The sequence below is a fragment of the Manis javanica genome, chromosome 8 (assembly GCF_040802235.1).
Source record: "Manis javanica isolate MJ-LG chromosome 8, MJ_LKY, whole genome shotgun sequence".
Taxonomy (NCBI): Eukaryota; Metazoa; Chordata; class Mammalia; order Pholidota; family Manidae; genus Manis; species Manis javanica.
The window spans coordinates 10,213,229-10,233,136 of NC_133163.1; the positions used below are offsets into that span (position 1 = coordinate 10,213,229).

At 34.0% G+C, this 19,908-nt stretch overlaps 1 protein-coding gene across 8 annotated transcripts in view; it reads right to left on the reverse strand.

The window, feature by feature from the left end:
* PPP4R4 (protein phosphatase 4 regulatory subunit 4) overlaps positions 1 to 19,908 on the reverse strand; it is a 199,062-nt gene that overhangs the window by 86,246 nt on the left and 92,908 nt on the right. For all 8 annotated transcript variants that reach the window (XM_073241912.1, XM_073241911.1, XM_073241918.1 and 5 more), the window contains 8 exons: positions 17,043 to 17,187; positions 14,798 to 14,839; positions 14,624 to 14,698; positions 9,448 to 9,517; positions 8,952 to 9,035; positions 8,562 to 8,655; positions 6,858 to 6,928; positions 2,318 to 2,465 (listed from right to left, as the gene is read on the reverse strand). In XM_073241912.1, the coding sequence (XP_073098013.1) occupies positions 2,318 to 2,465; positions 6,858 to 6,928; positions 8,562 to 8,655; positions 8,952 to 9,035; positions 9,448 to 9,517; positions 14,624 to 14,698; positions 14,798 to 14,839; positions 17,043 to 17,187 (729 nt within the window). The remainder of the gene's footprint in view (positions 1 to 2,317; positions 2,466 to 6,857; positions 6,929 to 8,561; positions 8,656 to 8,951; positions 9,036 to 9,447; positions 9,518 to 14,623; positions 14,699 to 14,797; positions 14,840 to 17,042; positions 17,188 to 19,908) is intronic.

Genomic DNA, 19,908 nt, shown 5'->3' on the forward strand with positions numbered 1-19,908 from the left:
ACTTATAAAGTAATTAAGTATAATCTACTTTGAATAAGCCTAATATATGAGAATTCTGAGTAAGAGAAAAAATGAATTATGTATTATGCTTACTTGGAATTACCTCTAATTACCAAATCTTACGTGCAGCTAAAATAGCATTCCATTCAATTCATAGAACTTTTCCTACTTTTTTTGTATAGTCATAATGGAAATTAACACAGACCTAATACATCATAAGGCCTATAAAACTGGCCTTAAAAGACATGAGATATGATGCATTCCTGTACTTCCTTTAAGACACCGGTATTCCCAAATACTCCATGTATCATCCCTATGATGCTGGAAAGTTAGAGAAAATTGCATAGAATTTTTTTCTGGAAAAGCAAAACTAAGATACTCAATACTTTCTGAAATCATTTCACAGGCTTATTCTGAGTAACAAACAGGTATTTCCATTTGAATATGGGGCGACTGAATTGTGGGTAACACTTCACAGAACAAAGAGCAATGTAGATCTCAATCACCTACTCCAGCTAAGAGCAGTGTGCATCCATGAAAAAGTCCCGACCAGAACCACATTATATGGAAATACAGTTATGGCTTATATATCCAATCACACAATCAGCTGTGATACCAATATTCCTCCTTCAGAATATTCAGAATAGAAGAAACAATGTAATTTGTTAGCAAAGTGCGTGTTTCTAGATTCATTTTTTTAAAACATCAATTATATACAGATAACTGATTAATTATATATATTATATATATTGAACAAGAGGAAATTCAGTCTATAAAAAAGGAAAAATATGCTCAACAATGAAAGAACAGATGAAGATAGTAATCTGAAAATTAGGAGTGCTGGCATAAATATTAGGTTTCAATGGTCTTTATATTAAAAAATGTCTATGACTTTTAGAAAAATACGTTGACAAGAGAATGAATTCCATTCTGATGTTATTAAATATGTTCTTCAGTAAAAGAATTCTGGGGCTATCTTTTAAGAGGAAGACTGTCTAGGGTGATAGAGAGGGAGGATCTCATGATGCCAGAACTGGAAGGTTCCCTGGGGGATGAACCATGAGTCAAGCCTGCCATTTACAGACGGGCGCTGTGAGGTCCAGTTGCTAAGCTGAACGGCAGGCAGCTACTTAGATGCTACTAGAACCAGAGCACAAGGCCCCAGCTCTGTGCTCTCTATAGACCATTAACTTGTCCTGCTTCTATTCTCATAACTTTTAAGAGGAACTCACATAGTATAATCATTACAGCAGTAATTGTATGGGCAAAGAGTCATCTCTGTAAATAAAAGTACCCTTTTTGTTAATGCTGGTAATTTGTAATATCAATATTGCCTTTTCTATTTACTATTACTTTTTCTGTTGTATAGTCCTATTCTTTCCTTGAACTCCATTCAATAAATTTGTTTCTAATTTTTTAATGCATTTTGAATACATCTATATTTGTATATGTCAACAGCCAATTCAATTCAGAATAAATTACAGTACAGTTTGATTCCTAAAGGGACTCCTACACAGAGTTTCTGCAAAATGGTGCATTTGAGAAATGTTATTGGAAAATATTCATGAATTAAGTGAAACATGTTTAAAATAAAATTTAAATCCTATTTAAATTCTGTTCTAATCAGAAGGTTCAGGCATCCTGTATGAAAGCATAAACCTGTAACAGCAGTTTGGGCATCCTGACTGAATCACTTCTGCCTTGATCTGATCTCTCATCTTGGTGATGTTTATGGTACTACACTTTCATCAAATGTTTACACTAAGAGAAAGGCTTCAACAATTCAAACAAGATATAAGTAGCACATAAAAAAGAACCACAGGAAGAGGGGAGTAGAGGCCCTTCATAACCACAACTTTCAGGCACAAATACAGTCTGTAGAAACCTCCAGTTGACTGGACCCACAGCTCTCGAATAGTATTTCTCAAATGCCATCATTGTACCATCTTTCTGAGCCGTGGGCAATTAAATACTGTGCACATAAGCTAGCTGTTTAAAGGATGCAATTATACCCCATGTCTTCTCTGAGATTAATTCCCTGAATGCAAACATTTCACAGAAAAATTAATTTATCTCATATATTATTGGGAGCCATTTCAAGTTTCTGGTTGATTCCCTAAGGTTATAATGTCTGCCATAAACAACCTTACATAAAGCATCTAACAAAACAGAGGCACATGTGATAATAATCCCTTTTAATTTATTACATTTCCTCCTTACAGACACTTCCTACTCTTTGGAAAGCATTTAAGTCAGAAGGAAAGCACACTGAGAATGAGTAGATACACAGTTAGCATCGCAGCTCTGGATTACTTACAAGGTAGCCTTCCGTGGCTGTGAATCTTTACTGCCACTGTTCTTTGGATCAGCTGAGGTGCCTGCCCCACGGGAGGTGCTCGGTAAGGGAGAGCTGGGAGAAAATGAAGTCGAAGCACTACTGGCATTACGAGTCCGGAATGAATCATCTGAAAGGAACGCAAGTATCGTCAGACGTATTGAATATACTAACAAAGATGGTAACCAAAGAAAAGAAAGGTTAATGATAGCTGACATTTTTTCCTTCTAAATCAGTTTTGAGGCAAAATTTATATATAATAAGCTACATACATTTAAGGTTTTGACATATGACATGTGTATACACCCATGAAGTCATCACCATAATCAAGAGTGAACACACCAGTCACTACCAAATACGTCTGCCCTGTTGGGACCCCACGCTCCACTCTCTAGGCAACCACTGATCGCCTCCTGTCGCAACAAATCAGTTTGCATTTCTAGAATTTTATATAAATTAAATCATACAGAACGTACTCTTTTTTCTTTCTGGCTTCCATTCAGCATAATTACACTGAGTTCATCCATGGTGTGGTGTGTATCGATACTTCATTCATTTTTATTGCTGACTGGTGTTCTGTGGCATGGATATGCCAAACTTTGTTCATCCATTCTTCTGTTGATAACATTTGGATTTTTTTTCCAGCTTTTGACTATTACAAATAAAGCTGCTATGTACAATCATGGACAAGTCTATGTGAGCATATGTTTTAATCTCTCTTCAGTGAAATTCTAGGAGTGGAATTGCTGGACCACGTATAGTGATATTTAACTCCATAAGAAACTGCCAAGTTGTTGTCCAAAGTGGTTGCACCATTTTGCATCTCCCCCAACAATGTACAAGAGTTCTGGAGAACATCCTCATACACGCTTGATATTGTGAGCCTTAGTTTTAATTTTAGATATTGGAGTAGGTATGAAGTGCTTTCTCCTTGTTTTTTTTCCTTGTTGTTTTAATTTGTCTTTCTCTAATGATTACTGATGTTAAGCATCTTTCCATGTACTTATTTGTGTATCTTTTGTGAGCTGTATGTTCAAATATTTTTCCATTTTTAAATAGTTGCTTAATTTGCTTAATTATAATACAAATGTTTTCTCCCAATCTGTGTCCTGCACTTTTTAATGCTCTGTTTCAAAGCACAGAAGTTTTAAGTTTTGATGAAGTCCAATATGTTAATGTTTTCTTTTATGGTTTAGAGAAACCTTTGTCTATTCCAAAATCACAGACTTCTGTATTTTCTTCAGAAATGTTATTGTTTTAGCCTTTAGGCTTAGGTTTATCACATGTATTGAGATAATTTTGTATACAGTGAGATAAGAACTGACATGCAGTTTTGGTTATTTTTAAAAATACATATATCAAATTGTTACAGCATCATTTTTTAAAAATACAATCCCATCACCATTGATTTATCCTGGAGCCTTTGTTGAAATTCAACTGACTGTACATGTCAGTGTAGGTCAAATGGTGCTGATTACTGGATCTTTACAGTAAGTGTTGAAATTAGGTAATTTGAGTTCTCTAAATTTCTTTTCGTTTTTCAGAACAGTTTTGGCTGTATTCAGTTCTGTGCATTTTGATATATATTTAGAATCAGCTTATACATTTCTACAAAAAGATTGTTAAATTTTTTTATCAGGATTACATTATGTCTTTGGATCAATTTTAAAAGAATTGACATAACAATATTGTTTTCCAATCCATAAACATGGTATCTCTCTCCATTTATTTAGGTTTTCTTTCTTTTCATTCAGCAATGTGTTGAATATTTTGTTAAATTTATCCCTGAGCACTTAATGTTTTTTAAAGTTACTGTAAATGTTATTTTTTAAAACAAATTTATAGAAAAACTGACTGGACGGTACAAAGAATCTCCACTTTCCCCTATTATTAACACTTTACACTAGTAGGCTATCCTTGTTAGAATTAATGAGTCAACAGTAATACATTATTACTAACTAGAATCCATAGTCCATAGTGTTCAGATTCCTGAGTTTTACCTAATGTCTGTTTCTATCTCAGGATCCATGCAGCACAACATCTTACATTGCTGATCAGGTCTCCTTATGCTCCTCTTGGCTGTGACAGTTTCTTAGCCTTTCCTTTTTTTGATAACCTCAAAGAGTTTTGAGAGACACTGGTCTAATACTTTGCAGGTTGCCCCTCTAGTAGAATTTATCTGATTTATCTGAGGCTTCTCTTACAATTAGACAAAGGTAAAGTGCCGTGTTCATCACATCATACCAAGGACACAATAAGGGTCCTATGATATACTTTATCACATTTTATGTATTTTATTTCATTGCTTCATGACAGATCACTAGAAATGGGAATTTTTTAAGTCAAAGAGTATTTTTAAAAGCTAGGATTCTTGAGGAATTTTCCCAAACTGCTTTCCAAAAGTTTCCATTCATTTTCATGCTCACTAACAATGGCTACGTTGCAACTTGTTTCCGTGAATCCTTACCAGCATTCTCTTTGTTCTTTCCCTACTGTTGTGCCCTCATAACCTTGAATAGAAGGTCATAATTGAGGACAGGGAAACGTCACCACATGTTAATGACAGGCTCTTGTTAAGTAAAAAGTATACAGTTGAATCTTCCACACCATGCCGTTGATCTTTCCTTTCAGTTTAACTAACCCTACTCTCTTACACTCATTCCATGGTCCAAATTGGCCTGCTGTTGCTTAGAGAACATCAACAGGTCTTCTTTACGACAGGTACTCTGCATGGGGTGTTATCCCATACTCATCTCCTCTCATAAAAATGCTAGCATAGCCCATAAGGGTCGTGTCAAATCCCATTAACATCCTGAAGCCCATTTTAAGTCTCACAAGTAAATAAAATCTCTTCTCTATGTGAACACCTTATACCTTTGTTGAGACATTTTGCTCCCATTTTCTTTTAAAGATCAGATATGTAATTGTACAGTGACTTTTTCCTCAATCTGTACTTCATTAAATAGTAAATAATAACCTAAGAGATATTTCATCCACCTATATTCCCTCTCCCCAAACTAATATTGAACACTTAAGACAGAATATTTTCCAAACATTTTAATTAATTAATTAATTTTAATTAAAGATTTATCTTTATAAAATACATGCTTTATTTAAGACTTTGGATGTTGAGTGTTAGGACTTGTAGATCAAATACATTCTGTTGATTCTCAAAGTGACTTAAAAACTAGCAAAGGAGAAACTGAAGAAATTAATGCACATAATTAAAACTTACAAAAAACCAGTTCTGAACCAATATTGTTTATGACAGAAGTAAAGAAATTTCTTGGCAAGAATTGTTCATTTCCATTTATATTTACAATTTTTAAAGGCACTCTGTATTATAAACAAAGTTCTCAAACCTGAATGTTCCTTAGCTTCTCCTAAAGAATTCACTACTTTGCCAAGATCAAAGTAATCAACAGTTTTATTATTTATAACCCTAGCTTCAAGAATGTTGATAAAACTTTAATTCAACAACTTTCTATTATTGAATTAACTCAGGTTTCTTATGATACTCATGGTCTACTATGTAGAACCACTCTATGTATTGTATATGAAGTCAGTTGCTTTAATGTTTAATGTTAGATTTTCTGTTCTGGCAAATGAAAACATACTGTTTATAGAACAGTCAATGAGTATATCTACATCTATTCTTCATGAGAACTAAAAAATGATAAATAAAGAGATAAGAGGATGAGAGTATACTCCAGATGTGACCTAAAAAGGAAATGCAACTGAACTTTTGAAAATTTCAGGCCTTTGAATAGATTTGCATTCTATACACTAAAAAATTACCATAGATCAATATTACAATTTTCAACCAATATTTCTATGACAAAAAGTTAAAAATACAGCCACGAGCAATTTCTACTAATGTATCTTTCCCTTATTTTTAGTATACTGCTATGTTCTATTATATAAGCCAAAGAACAGCAAACTGCAGCCTGTGGGCCAAATCTTGCCCACTGCCTGTTTTTGTAAATAAAGTTTTACTTGACCACAACCAACCTATTAATTATGTATTATCTTTTGCTGCTTTTACTCCACAGCAGAGTTTGGTAACTGTGACAGAAAGGTGGCCAACTTGTTGGCCAAAAAAGCCTAAAATATTACCATATGACCTGCTACAGAAAAAGTTTGCTGACCCCTGGTATAAGCTTCCAAATATATAACATTGTAAATGTTTAGTTGTACATGATTGACAGTGAAGCACTACTGTTTTAAACTTCCTTAAAAATTACTGCAAAAACTTTTAGTCTCTAGGCCTCAGAAGGTCCTCAGACCATGGTAAAAATCTAGCCTAATGTCCTTTTTCCTTTTTAGAAGTATTGAAGTCTGAGTCCTGACACAATGGAAACAAAAGAGTGTAGTCAAGTATTTTCTCAGTTGCTAGGGAAAAGTTTAGTTTTTTAGGTATTTGATAAAGACATAAATTTGGGGGAAAAACTATATATATAATAAAAAATATAATTTTTTATTAAGTTTAACAATTTTTTAAAGAGCTTGGATTTCTACTTACCAGTTAGAGAAATCACAGAAGTCTTTGCTAACCCTGAGACAGAAGTTGTGTATGGTGCTGTAGAACTTTTACTAGAAAAGAACATGATTTAGTTTAAAATACAAGAACATACTTCCTTCAATCACAATCACCTGGCATTTGATATTTTCTAATCTTTTTTTTTTAATGCTTTCCTCTACTTAGGAAAAATGTTTGCTACCTTTATTTCTTTACTTATTTTCTACGTTCCATGCCTCATACAATTACTTTGTCTTAAATTTAAAATAATTCCCTTAAACTTACGCTACATCATAGCAATGGTTTTTCTTTTGACATTCAGCTAAAACAGGTAAGTAGTATGGATAAAATGTTCCTGGAAATAACTTATCTTTAGTTCTAATCTCTTTTGTCCATCTCAAGATCACCCTACTGACTAGGAACTCCAGATAGAGCTATTGATAATGCCCAAAATTACAGTTGAAAAGCTAGAATAAGTTGTCTTTAATAAAATAAAAATATGTTTTTGCCATATTTTTCTTGATAAATACTTTTAAATATACATATATCCTCAAAATTACTTTTCTTCTCAAATGATACACAGCTGTTCTATACTATATGTATATAATAAATATAAAAAATCATGGCCATTTTAGTTATGCTGCTTCTCTCTTAATCATAACAGTTTATAATTCTCTCTACTAGGCCAAAGGGAAACTTGACATTCATGTATCATCAGGATAATTCTGTTGTGGTCATTTTACCATAGAACATTCCAGTGGTCTCTTTAGAGACAGAAACAATAGTAAATGGATGTCCAGATCCACTTAATAAATGGGGCACATCCATACCCATTTAGAAGTTAAGTGCCATATGTGACATAAAACCACCTTCTTCATAAATGATATATGGATTCCACAATGATATTATGTAACACACAGCCACAGTCTTCCTAGAATGTCAGGATACTTATCTTTTTTTATTTTTAATTTTTTATTTAGGTATTATTGATATACACTCTTATGAAGGTTTCACATGAAAAAACAATGTGGTTACTACATTTACCCATATTATCAAATCACCACCCATACCCCAATGCAGTCACTGTCCATCAGTGTAAGAAGCCACAGATTCACTGTTTGCCTTCTCTGTGATACACTGTTTTCCCCGTGACCCCCCACACCATGTGTACTAAACATAATACCCCTCAGTCCCCTTCTCCCTCCCTCCCACCCATCCTCCCACACCCCTCCCCTTTGGTAACCACTAGTTCCTTCTTGGAGTCTCTGAGTCTGCTGCTATTTTGTTCCTTCACTTTTGCTTCGTTGTTATACTCCACAAATGAGGGAAATCATTTGGCATTTGTCTTTCTCCACCTGGCTTATTTCACAGAGCATAATGTCCTCCAGCTCCATCCATGTTGTTGCAAATGGTAGGATTTGTTTCTTTCTTATGGCTGAATAATATTCCATTGTGTATATGTACCACATCTTCTTTATCCATTCATCTACCAGGATACTTATCTTAAGAAAATTGGTAGACTACTGCTTTTTTTAAAATATCAATTCTTTACAGAAGAAAATTACAAATTATTGAACTTGTATAAAATATAAAACTATAAAACTCAAAATTAACCCTGATTTTATATAATAATATAAATGTTTCATATAAAGATGTATGACTATAAAATAAAAATTCAGTTAAAACATGAATAGCGATAGATCATACCTAGCACACTTGTCTAAGTTGCCATATTTTGCATGAAAAGCTTGATTATTAAAAGACTGGCTTCGAATCAATTTGGATTTCTTGATTTCTTTGCCTAGAGTAATAAGCAGAAGGAAAATGCAGTCGTTCAGTTCATCCTTAGCTTGCCCCACCCCATTCCCTCTCCAACTCCCACCATTTCTGGTAAAACACAGATGGGTCTAGTTTCCTTTCCTTAGTTTGAGCAGAATGGAGTATCTCTAACCACTACTGCACATTAAGAATTACCAAAACAATAAACAACAAAAGGCAAAAGGTGCTTTAGAATAATATACCTCATCTGACAGAGTGACTTTCCTGTAATTAACTTTTATAAATGGAAAAAAGGAAGAAAACAAAGAGGTGTCTTACTTGTTGATAGGGTGGCAGAAGAGGGCCCAGGAACAGAAATGGGGATGCTCCTGGGCAGAGTTGTTGGTATCTTAGTGTCTCTACCTAAAACAAATGCTTTTTCAGTGCTATATTTTCCTATGATTGCTCATTAATCTCCATAAACATACAACACACAGAATATGAATCATTATCCAAGGGTAAGCAACATTCTCCCCCAAATATTCTTACTTCATATATTTACATATTTCAATCTTAATTATCCCGTGATCAACTTCACAATCATATTGCTATTACCAAACTTGAAACCTTCCTTTGAAGGTGATCCCCCACACTGACCCCAACCATTTATTTATTCTCATATTCCTAAATCTGTACCACATCAAGTAGCCAATTTTTGAAAACATTTAAAATAAGAAATAATCTTCCATAGCAAATTTAAAAATCAGCATGGCTTTCAGAATGCCAGGATGCAAGTTAGGTGAGACTCAATGGCAAAAACCGGAAAAGTACTTACGTTTCTTTTCAAAGGTCTTATCACTCATGGGCCTCCCATCACTCTGTTGTTTCTCTTTCTCTAATTGTTCCTATTATTAAAACAGTATCTTAGCATCAAAGATAAGCGTAAATAGATTTAAAAATTGTTCTAATGAGAAATCACCCTAAACTTGGCAGATACAAATACAGCTCACAAAATTCCTAAAAGTATTTTTTCCTTCCGAACTAGTGTCCAAAGAGGTTAAGGTTTTTTCAGATTTGTATTCTTTTAACATCTACAGAATGGTATCCTTGAAGGTTTGCCAAGCTAAAATAATAAGTTAAGCATCATTGTTGTATAGCCTTTATATCCTAGAAGATATTTACCAATTCTCAACAGCAAAATACATTTCACATTTGGCCATTTCCATTTCTGATTAATAAGTGATAAAATAATATTTTTCTTTAAAAAAATTGAGAGAAAAGGAAATGGTCTTTGGATATTTTTAAATGTCTTATTAAAGTATAATATATAGAGAGAATGTGCACATATTATAAATGCACAGATAAATGAATTGTCCCAAAATGAACACACCTATATAACCCACTCCTAGATCAAGAAACAAAATGTTACTAAAACTCTGGAATCCTTTATCCCAACAGAACAAATATCTAAGAAAATCAATAAACATATCAAGTTCCGAACAAACCTGGCAAAACTGACTGTATAGAACACTACAGCCAACAAGAGAATACACATTCTTTTCAAGTCCACACATAAAGTAAAAAGACAACAGATGACAAGATAAAAAATGTCCACATAGAATTGGACAGCATAAAGAAAAGCCAAATGGAAATTCTAAAACTGAAAATAAAGCACATAAAACTGAAAAATAAAATATTAAGTGGGCTTAAAGGCAGTGTTATCTATTTTATCCATCTTTTCCTCTAATATCTTGATTATATTAATCACTGTAGTCTTGAAGACTTTGTCTGCTAAATCCAACATTAGGATCATCTGTGGGTCTTTTTCTGTTATCTGATTTTTTGTCTTGGGCTCAGGTCATTCAGTCCTAAAATTTTTTTAGAGCTTGCTTATTCTCTACAGCTTCTACCACCAGCAATCCTAAACTTTAATCTTTTTTCAGAGGATTTCCACTTAAATTTTTAATTTCCTAACACAATTATCTACAAAGAAATAGAAAATATAGAAAAAGAAATAAATGGGAATTTTAGAACTGAAAAATACAACATTGGAAATTAAAAAATTCAATGGATAGGCTAAGCAGCCAAATGGACAAGACAGGAAGAGTTGGTGACAATGAAAATGAATTAACAAAAACTACACTCTGAGTACCATAGAATTAAAAGAAAAAAGAAGAACAAAACCTCATGGACCTGTGGGACAAAGTCAAAAGGTCTAACATATGTATAATTGGAGACTCAAAAGTAGAAGAGTGAGGAATTGGAATAGAACACATATTTAAATAAACAATGACTCAAACCTTCCCAAATTTGGGGAATGATACAATACATTTGACAAATTCAGAAAGCTCAGCAAATCCCAAACAGTATAAATTTGAAGTAAATTATGCCTAAACACATCAAAAGCAAACTGTTAAAAACAAAAGGTAAAAGAAAGATTCTTGAAAGTAGCCAGAGAAAAATACAGAACAACAATTCAAATGAAAGCAGATATTTTATCAGATGCTATGGAGACAAGAACACAGACAGAAATATATCTTTGAAGAGCAGTAAGAAAAAGGCTATCAACCCAGAATTCCACATCCAATAAAAATATCTTTCAAGGATAAAGACAATAATAAGACATTTTAGATAAAGGAAAACTAAGAGAATTTGTCACAAAATACCTGCACTCCAAAAACTGTTACAGAAAGTTCTTCAAGCTGAAGGGAAAAAAATAACAGAGGGAAATTTGGATCCTAAGCAATGAACAGAGAGTATTGGAAAAGGTAAACATAAGAGTGTAAACACAGACATATACTCTCTTAAGTTCTTCAATATACATATGACAGATTAAAGCAAAAATTCTAACACTGACTGGTGTGGTTTTCAATGCAGATGTAATTCACGTAACAATTGTAATATTAAGAAAGGTATAAAGTGGGTAAAGGGATCTCTATAGTTGTAAAATGAAGTGGTACAATATTAACAATAAGTAGACTCTAAAAGGTTAGGTAAGCATTACTGTCACCTCTAAAGAAACCAAAAAACAATTCTGCCCCACCGAAAAAAAAATGAAAAAGAAAGGAGACAGAGAACACCAATCACTAAGATAAGGATGAAGCAGGGGTTATCACCACAGACCCTATACAGATTAGCAGGAGTGTAAGGATATTTATAACCAACTTTATGCCAACAAACCTGATAGCTGAAATAACATGGATGATTTTGGGGGGGAAAAAAAGTAACTCATCAAATTGACAAAAGAAGATACAGAATATCCGAATAATTTTAAATCTATTAAAGTAATTTAATCAATTATCAAAATCCTTTCTAAAACAGGAAGTTTGGGCCTTGATAATTTCACTAGTGAATTCTATCTAACACTCAAGGAAAAATTAAACCAATTTTATACAAACTTTGTCAGAAAACAATACTACCTATTGCACATTATAAGGCCAGAATAACTCTAATGTCAAATTTAAAAGATGCAAAAATGATTTAAAAAAGGGAAATTGTAGACCAATTTCACTATTAATCTATAAATATAGAAGCAAATTCATTTAAAAAAACTAACCAAGAATCCAACACTAGAGAAAACGGCGGTATATCACCACCAAGAAGAGTTTAGTTTATCCCTGAAATACAAGATTGGTTTACCATTTGAAAAATCAATGTAATTCAGTATTTTAACAGAATGAAATAGAAAAAGCAAATATCATTTCTATATATGCAGGAAAATATTTGAAAAAACTCAACAATCACTCATAAAGATTCTCAGCAGAGAATAGGAGGGAACTTCCACAATCTGATAAAAGGCATCTACATAAAACCTATTGGTAACACCATCCTTAACAATTGAACTGCTCCTATCTAAAATCAGTAAAAAGACAAGAATGCCTGCTTGCATCCCTTTTATTCAACTGTAGGTTTTTTACTAGAGGCCCTGGACCTTGCAATAAGGCAAAAAGAAAAGGTATAAACACTGAATAGGAAGAAGTAATCTTGCTGTGACTTAGATATGACTTAAATGGCTCATGTAGAAAATCCTACTAGGTTTAAAAAACAAGTTCTATAATAAGCAAACTTGTCAAGTTTGTAAAATACAAAATTAATATACAAAAATCAACAGTATTCATATACTCCAGAAACAAAAACCTGGAAAGTGAAATTAAAAATTATAACTCCATTGACAATAATGTCAAAAATCATAATATAATATACCTAGAAATAAATCTAACAAAAGATTTCCTTGAACTCTACACTTAACACTACCAAAATTACTGAGAGAAAAGTAAAGAAGAATAAATAAATGGAGTGCTAGACAGTGTTCACAGTTTAGAAGACTCATTTGTTAAGATGGTAATTCTTAAAATTAATCTATAGATCAATCCTAATTAACACAATCCTGAAGAAAATTCCAGCAGGCTTTTTGTAGAAATGGACAAACTGATTCTAAATTTTGTATCAAAATGCAAAGGACCTACACTGGTCAAAGCAATTATAAAGGAACAGAATTAGAAAACTTACTCTGCCTGATTTCAAGAATTACTGTAATGTTACAGTGATCAAGACAGTTTGGAATTGCCAAAAATATAAACATAAAATCAGTGGAACAGAATAGGGAGTCAAGAAATAGACACCTACATATATGAACAATTGATTTTTTTTAAAAAAAGGTGCTAAGACAATTCAATGGTGAAAGGAAAGTTTTCAACAAATGGGCTAGAATAACTGAAAATGCAGATGGAATAATAAACATATGAAAAATTAACTTGGTATCTATTATAGACCTAAATGTAAAACCTAAAACTAAAATTCTAGAAGAATACATAGGAAAAGGTCTTTGTAATTCTGGGATACACAAAAGATTCTTGGAATAAAAAAACATGAGCTATAAGGAAAAACTTGACAAGTTGGACTTAATCAAAATTAAAAACTTCTGTTCTTCAAAAGACACCATTAAGCAAATGAAACAATAAGCCACCGACTCCAAAAAATATGTATAAAATGTATATCTGACAAAGAGGTTGTATTCAAAGTATATAAAGAACTCTTACACCTCAATAATAAAATAACCCACTTAAAAATCTGAAAATATACTTTATCAAATAAGAGATAAGGGTAGTCAATAAACAAAAAAGATAGTATCATTAGGCATCAAGGATATACAATTTGAAACCACAATGAGGTAGCATTACATGCTCACCCTCCACCACAGCCAATGGGAACGTAAAATGGCACAGTCACCTTGTAAAACAGTTTTTGTTTGTTTTTAAGGCAGGCATACCTTACCATACAATCTAGTCATTCCATTCTCAGGGATTTCCCCAAGAGAGATGAAAACACATATTCACCCAATGACTCCTTCACAAATGTTCATAGCAATTTTATTTGTAATACCCTCAAACTAGAAGTAACCCAAATGTCCATTAAGAGGTAAATAAACAAATTGAGATATATCCATGATAAGAAATACTCTCAGAAATAAAAAGGAATAAGCTACTGATAAACACAATAAGAGGGATGAACCCCAAAATAATTATGCTGACGGAAAGAAGCATTTAGAAAGAGATCACATAATATGTAATTAAATTTATATAAATTCTAGTTGCAAAGTAATTTCGAGTGACAGAAACCAGATTAGTGGTTTCTGGGTACTGGTATAGAAGATATGGATGACAAAGGGGCACAAGGAGCCTTTGAAAAAATGGGCAAGTTTAACATTTTGACTGTGGTGATGGTTTCAGGGATATGTCCATGTGTTAAAATTCATCAAATTATACAAATACATGCAGTTAATTTTATGTCAATTATACTTTGATAAAGTAGTTTTTAAAGGCTCTCAAATGTAGTTTCCCTTCCAGTATATAAAAGAACTGATTTCAAAAGGTCAGAACTTTTCTTTAGTTATTTAGGAAAAAAAATGTAGTGTGTGAAATTGAAAGATAGTATTTATTAAATTTAGTAACAAAGCACAGTTAACACTGGTCAGAAGAGAGTATGTGTGTGTGCTTGTGAAAGCAACATACCATTTCCAAAAGAAGTAGTTCTTCTCTTTCTTTCTCTTGATCCAACAAATCTTTCTCATAAAACTTTTTCTGAAACTAAGTTTAAAGTTTAAAATGAAATTATGAAACACTGATGATGAGTTTTCTGCCAATTTTTAAATATTCCTTTCAACATAAGGTAAAGAATATACTCACAGCATCCATAGACATTTCCATTCTGTCCAGCTCTAACACAGTCTACAAAAAAAGTTTTTAAAATTACTCAACAGTAATTAAATTAAATCAACCGATTATTTGTCAAAAGGACTCCTTTTCCAGAGGGAGTTTCAAAGGAGAGACTGTTTGCACTACGTAGAAGGCTCAATTAGAAACCCTCAGAGGTTCTTTCTAATACTGCATTGTATTTTTTAATCAGCCTCTATCCATTAGTGCCACGTTCCATTTAAACTTTTAGAAGATTTTAAGCCCAAGAAGGACAGTCTTGAGGAATATTCTAAATATGGAACATGTTCAATATAACTCATTTCTAATAACTCCCAGTGTCACTCTTTTCTGAATTTTCAGGAATACAAGGTAGTATTTGAATTTTTAGAAAACCTTTTAGCGTAATATATATGAAGCAAGCTATCATTTGGCTTAAAACCCTCAGTTCCTTTACACAAAAACTTTTGATCATTATGACATTCTAACCAATAGAAAAAGTTTTCTCTGAAAGTATTCTCTACATTTAGTATTTCTCATTCAGAATACATTAGTCTGAAACACATTTTTCAAACAAAGGTCCATCGAATCCAGGATTCTGTCTCTGAGAGAGGACAGTACTTCTCTACAGGGGTAACTCTGATAATTGAAATAAAATACATTTATATAATTATATGCCCAAAGCTATCCATTGCAAACATAATATTTGAAGCTTTATTTTTATGCTGAAGTTTATGAAAATTTTACAATGTATAACAAGGTATCACTCTTAAATAAAATTACTTGCCACCTTTAAAAACTGGACAATCCTAGAATAAGCTATTCCATTTTTATCCCAAAGCTTTGTATAGTTTCCTCAGAGGTTCCCCTACCAATACTTCAGCTTGATAAACATTACACTATAGAATTTTCATGGGACAGATCAACTTCTTCATGTAACATGTATGTAAAATAAGAGCTGTACTCAAGAATAAGCCATTGTAGATTTATAATCCATTAATTTAACTGTATCACTGTTATCCCTATTTATAGAGTCAGCTTATATTACCTGAGTTAATAAATTCTTTCAGAAAAGTAACATACCCTTTCATGTTTATTATTTTGTAAGTTAACTCCATAGCCTAAATTTCTGTAATTAAATGGTAAAGACAGAAATATCTGGTAGAAACAAATATGTGTGTGTGTGTATGTGCGCACACACGCATGCATATAGGTACAGTCCAGACTCTGGGTATTTCTGGTTATTTCAAATGAAAAGGAATTCACATTTCAGCAAAATAAAATTATACTAATTAATATCAATATTAATTATACTAATTGCACTAGTTATCAAATCATGTTAGTAAAAAGTTTCTCATGTGACATCTGGCAATGACCTCTAAAAAAAAAAGAATATATTAAAGGATTTTCTTTCTTTTTCTCACCATTGATGCTAAGTTAAAACATTATTAATTTCTCTCAGTACAAATACTCAAAACTATGTGTCCTAAAGTTCACATTCAGATTCATAAATGTAATGACTTTAATCTGACCTAATCTTATACAAATATTAGTTAGATACTGAGCAAAAGTCTTTGAAGACTATAAAGTATTTTACAGTTTGATTTTACTAACCCAAATTCTTACTGTTTTAGTTTCACAACATTCCCAAACAATCCCAACAACAAAAATAACTCTTAAGACACAACTGAAACAATGATACACATTACTGAAAAAAGAATGCACTCAGGGGTAAGAGCTTTGCCTCCCACCTGGCTCTGCCATTACTAATATGATCTCAGGCAGACATTCACCATTTCCAGGTCTCCTGAGCTTCTGCAAAGGCAAACAGATCACCAAAGGCCCTTCCAGCCCTTCCAGGGCTAAGCTATCAAATGTGACTTTCCTGCATTTACCAACAAAGTTTTCCCAGATTATAAGCACTTATAAATAAAGTCTGGGGAATGAAGTATTCATTATTAGTTGAACAGTATTTATTGAATATCTAACTAAAATGTGTCAAATTCTCTCTCATGGAGCTTATATTACCACTAGCACAGTTGAATGCTGTAGTGCCCTTTAGAAGGACATTTCATATCCAGCTGTGGCACACAGCCGAATCAGTTCCTAATTCTTACTACTCTGGCAATGATATGTGTATTTTAATATACTGCTATCCTAGTAAGCTAAAACAGTGAAATTGTGATTAAAACTACCTTAAAGCAAGACATGCAAATATTGTGGCAAGAGGGATACTTACTCTTTTTACAATAGCCAGAACATCTTTATCTTTTTCTTGACATAGGAGTTTTCTCACACACATTTCTAACTGTTGAAGTAGATGCTTATCTGCAGGGATCTTCAGAGTAGATTTCACTTTGGGCAGTAAGTAGCAAAGTTTCATTCTGTAATAAATTAAACAGTATTTACTTTTGAGTGAATGTAATTACAAAATAACATGAAATTGAAAGAAAAGTCAAACTTTAGATAGCCTGGGAGATCACTTATTATGCAACAAATGTTGATGGAGTGACTCTCATGAGTTGAGCATTTATTATTCTGGGTGCTGAGATACAACAGTGACTAAAACCAACAAAATTTTCTGCTTTCGTGGAGCTTACATTCTAGTGTAGGGTAATACACAAATATGTAAAATGTCTGTCAGGTCGGGATAAGCGCTGTGGAGAAAAATTAAGCAGGGAAAGAAGACAGGGAGTACCAGAGGAGAGGGACTACAAATTTAGAACAGGGTCAGAGTGCTCCAGTGAAGCCTTCAGAAGCCTTCACTGAAGAAATGACATTTAAGCAAAGACATAAAGAAAATAAGAGAATAAGCCCTGTGAGTATCTGGGGAAGAACACGGAGGCAGACACTGCAGTGAGTACAAATGCCCGCTGCGGGGCTCTTGCCTTAGGTGTTGCCCTAAATTAGCAAATCGGTTCCAGGGGTAGAGCCAAGCAAAAATGAGACTAGTAGGAGACCTCAGAGAAGGAACAGGAGACCAGCTCATGTAGGGCCTTACAGGCCACTGTTTGGAAACTGGCTTTTATTTTGAGAGCAAGAAGCGAAGGAGGGTTTTTCAGAGAGGAGTGAAGTGATGTGACAAGGTTTCAAAAGAATCATCTAGGCTACTGTACTGACATTAACCTGTTGGTGGTCAAGGACAGGAGGGAAACAATAGTGGCAGCTCTTGCAACAATTCAGGCAAGAGGCGACAGCGGCTTCAACCAGTGTTAGCAGCTGAGGTGGTGAGAAGTGGTTGGATTCTGAAAATATTTTTTAAGCAGCAGGATGTGTCCAGAGATTGGAGGCGGAGTCACAGAAAGGAGATAAGGTTTTGACCTGAGCAAGTGGCAAGAAGAAATGGTTGTTTACTGAGACAGAGAAGACTGCAGAAGGAGCAAGTCCAGATGAGGAAGACAGGGATTCGCTTTGGGGCAGATTAACTCTGAGGCACCTATTAGATGTTCAGTGGAAATGCTAAGTGCGCAGCTGCCTCAAAGAGTCTTCTGTCCAGGGTGGATGTCCACGTTGGAGATACACAGTCAGGAACCTTCCGCATACAGATGATGGGTAAGCCATGAGACTGGAAGACCACCAAGGCAGTAAGTGCAGTTTGAGTAGAAAAGAAAAGGAGAGAGGATGGGGTACCGTCCCAGCCTGGACTGGGTTGATAAGGAAGCAGCAAGCCGAGCAGAGAATGTCGGGGAGGTGAGAGGACACTAGGAAAGCATAGAAACGAAAAGGCAGCACAGAAAATGTTCAGCTTTGCTCAGCTAAAACTCTACGGCTTTGCCAGGGCCGGCTTTAGAGAAGGATGTGAGTGGCTGCCTATTTTTTGTCTGCTGTATTTATTCTGTGTGCTCTCCACAGACTATTTCTAGGCCAAACCTTGAGACAACCAAGTCCCTTCCTAGGCTTTCCAGGATGCTTTCTCAGTGGAGCCATCTGTTGGAGATTCTTCTTATACAACAAAATTAGTCTTTTATTTAACCAAAAAGGTGAAAGAAGCTCCTCCTCTAGAAATTTCAGCTCTGTACATAGCAATAATTGTCTCAAACTCATTCCAGTCTCACCCCAGATACTGTGAGGCTTTGTCTAATTAAGGGCCCCTTTTACCCCACAGAGAAAATATTTCATTTCTGGCAGCTGAGGAGAAGGCTCCTTTGAATACCAACAGCCTTTTTTCAGCCTTAATATTGTCTAGATGCAGTAAATTTAATTTTGAATATTCACGTAGGGAAAAATAAAAACAACAGTCTATGCACACTTTATTCTTTATAACCAAAGGCAGGTCTAGAAAATATATATTCAACAGAAGCTCCTGGGCCGGTGAGATTATAAAGATTTTCAAATTAGGAATCACACCTTTCTGGTAAACTAAATTCTTTATGTATACTATCTCAGTATTTATTCCTCAGAACACCCTGTGAATTAGTACTAAAAGGAAATGGGTGCACAGAGGGGTTTTGTAACTTGCCCAAAAACACACAGCTACTCTAGAGGTGGAAATCAGCTCAGACAGAGTGGCTCCAGAAGCTCTCCTCCTAACCTGCATGATCTGTACACTTTTGCCTGTAATGCCCTTCATTCTATTTGCACATCTCTATAGCACTGGGCAAAAGCTTTTGTACCCAAAAGCCAGTTAGTAGATGGTGTTGCTGGACCTCCTTGTTTGGCTGTGGCTGCCCAGGCAGCAGAGTAGAAACCAAGACAAATTGCTGTACAATGAACTCTAACCCAAAAAAATTATACCAAAATTCATGGAGTGATACTCAGTTCATCTCCCTTTGCTTTCTGAATTGGCGGGTTGCTGAGAGTCATGTGTCTTAGAGTCAATGCTATGCTATTAGTCACACCGATGTAAGTAGAGATGACATTTACTTTCAAATGATTTTTGTCAACTGCTTGATAAGTGATAATTCATTACTTTGGAAGCTGCTTTTCTAGAATCCCAACTCTAATTTGCAAAATGTTAACAATGTGGTTAGACACATTAGTTATTTAGCAAGAGCTAAATTCTAAAGAACTATCAACAAGTTTCTTTAAGTTTACTTTAAACCTCAAGTCCCATTTATAAAACCCCACCTCTCATTTACATAGCACAAATAAAATATACAAAATAG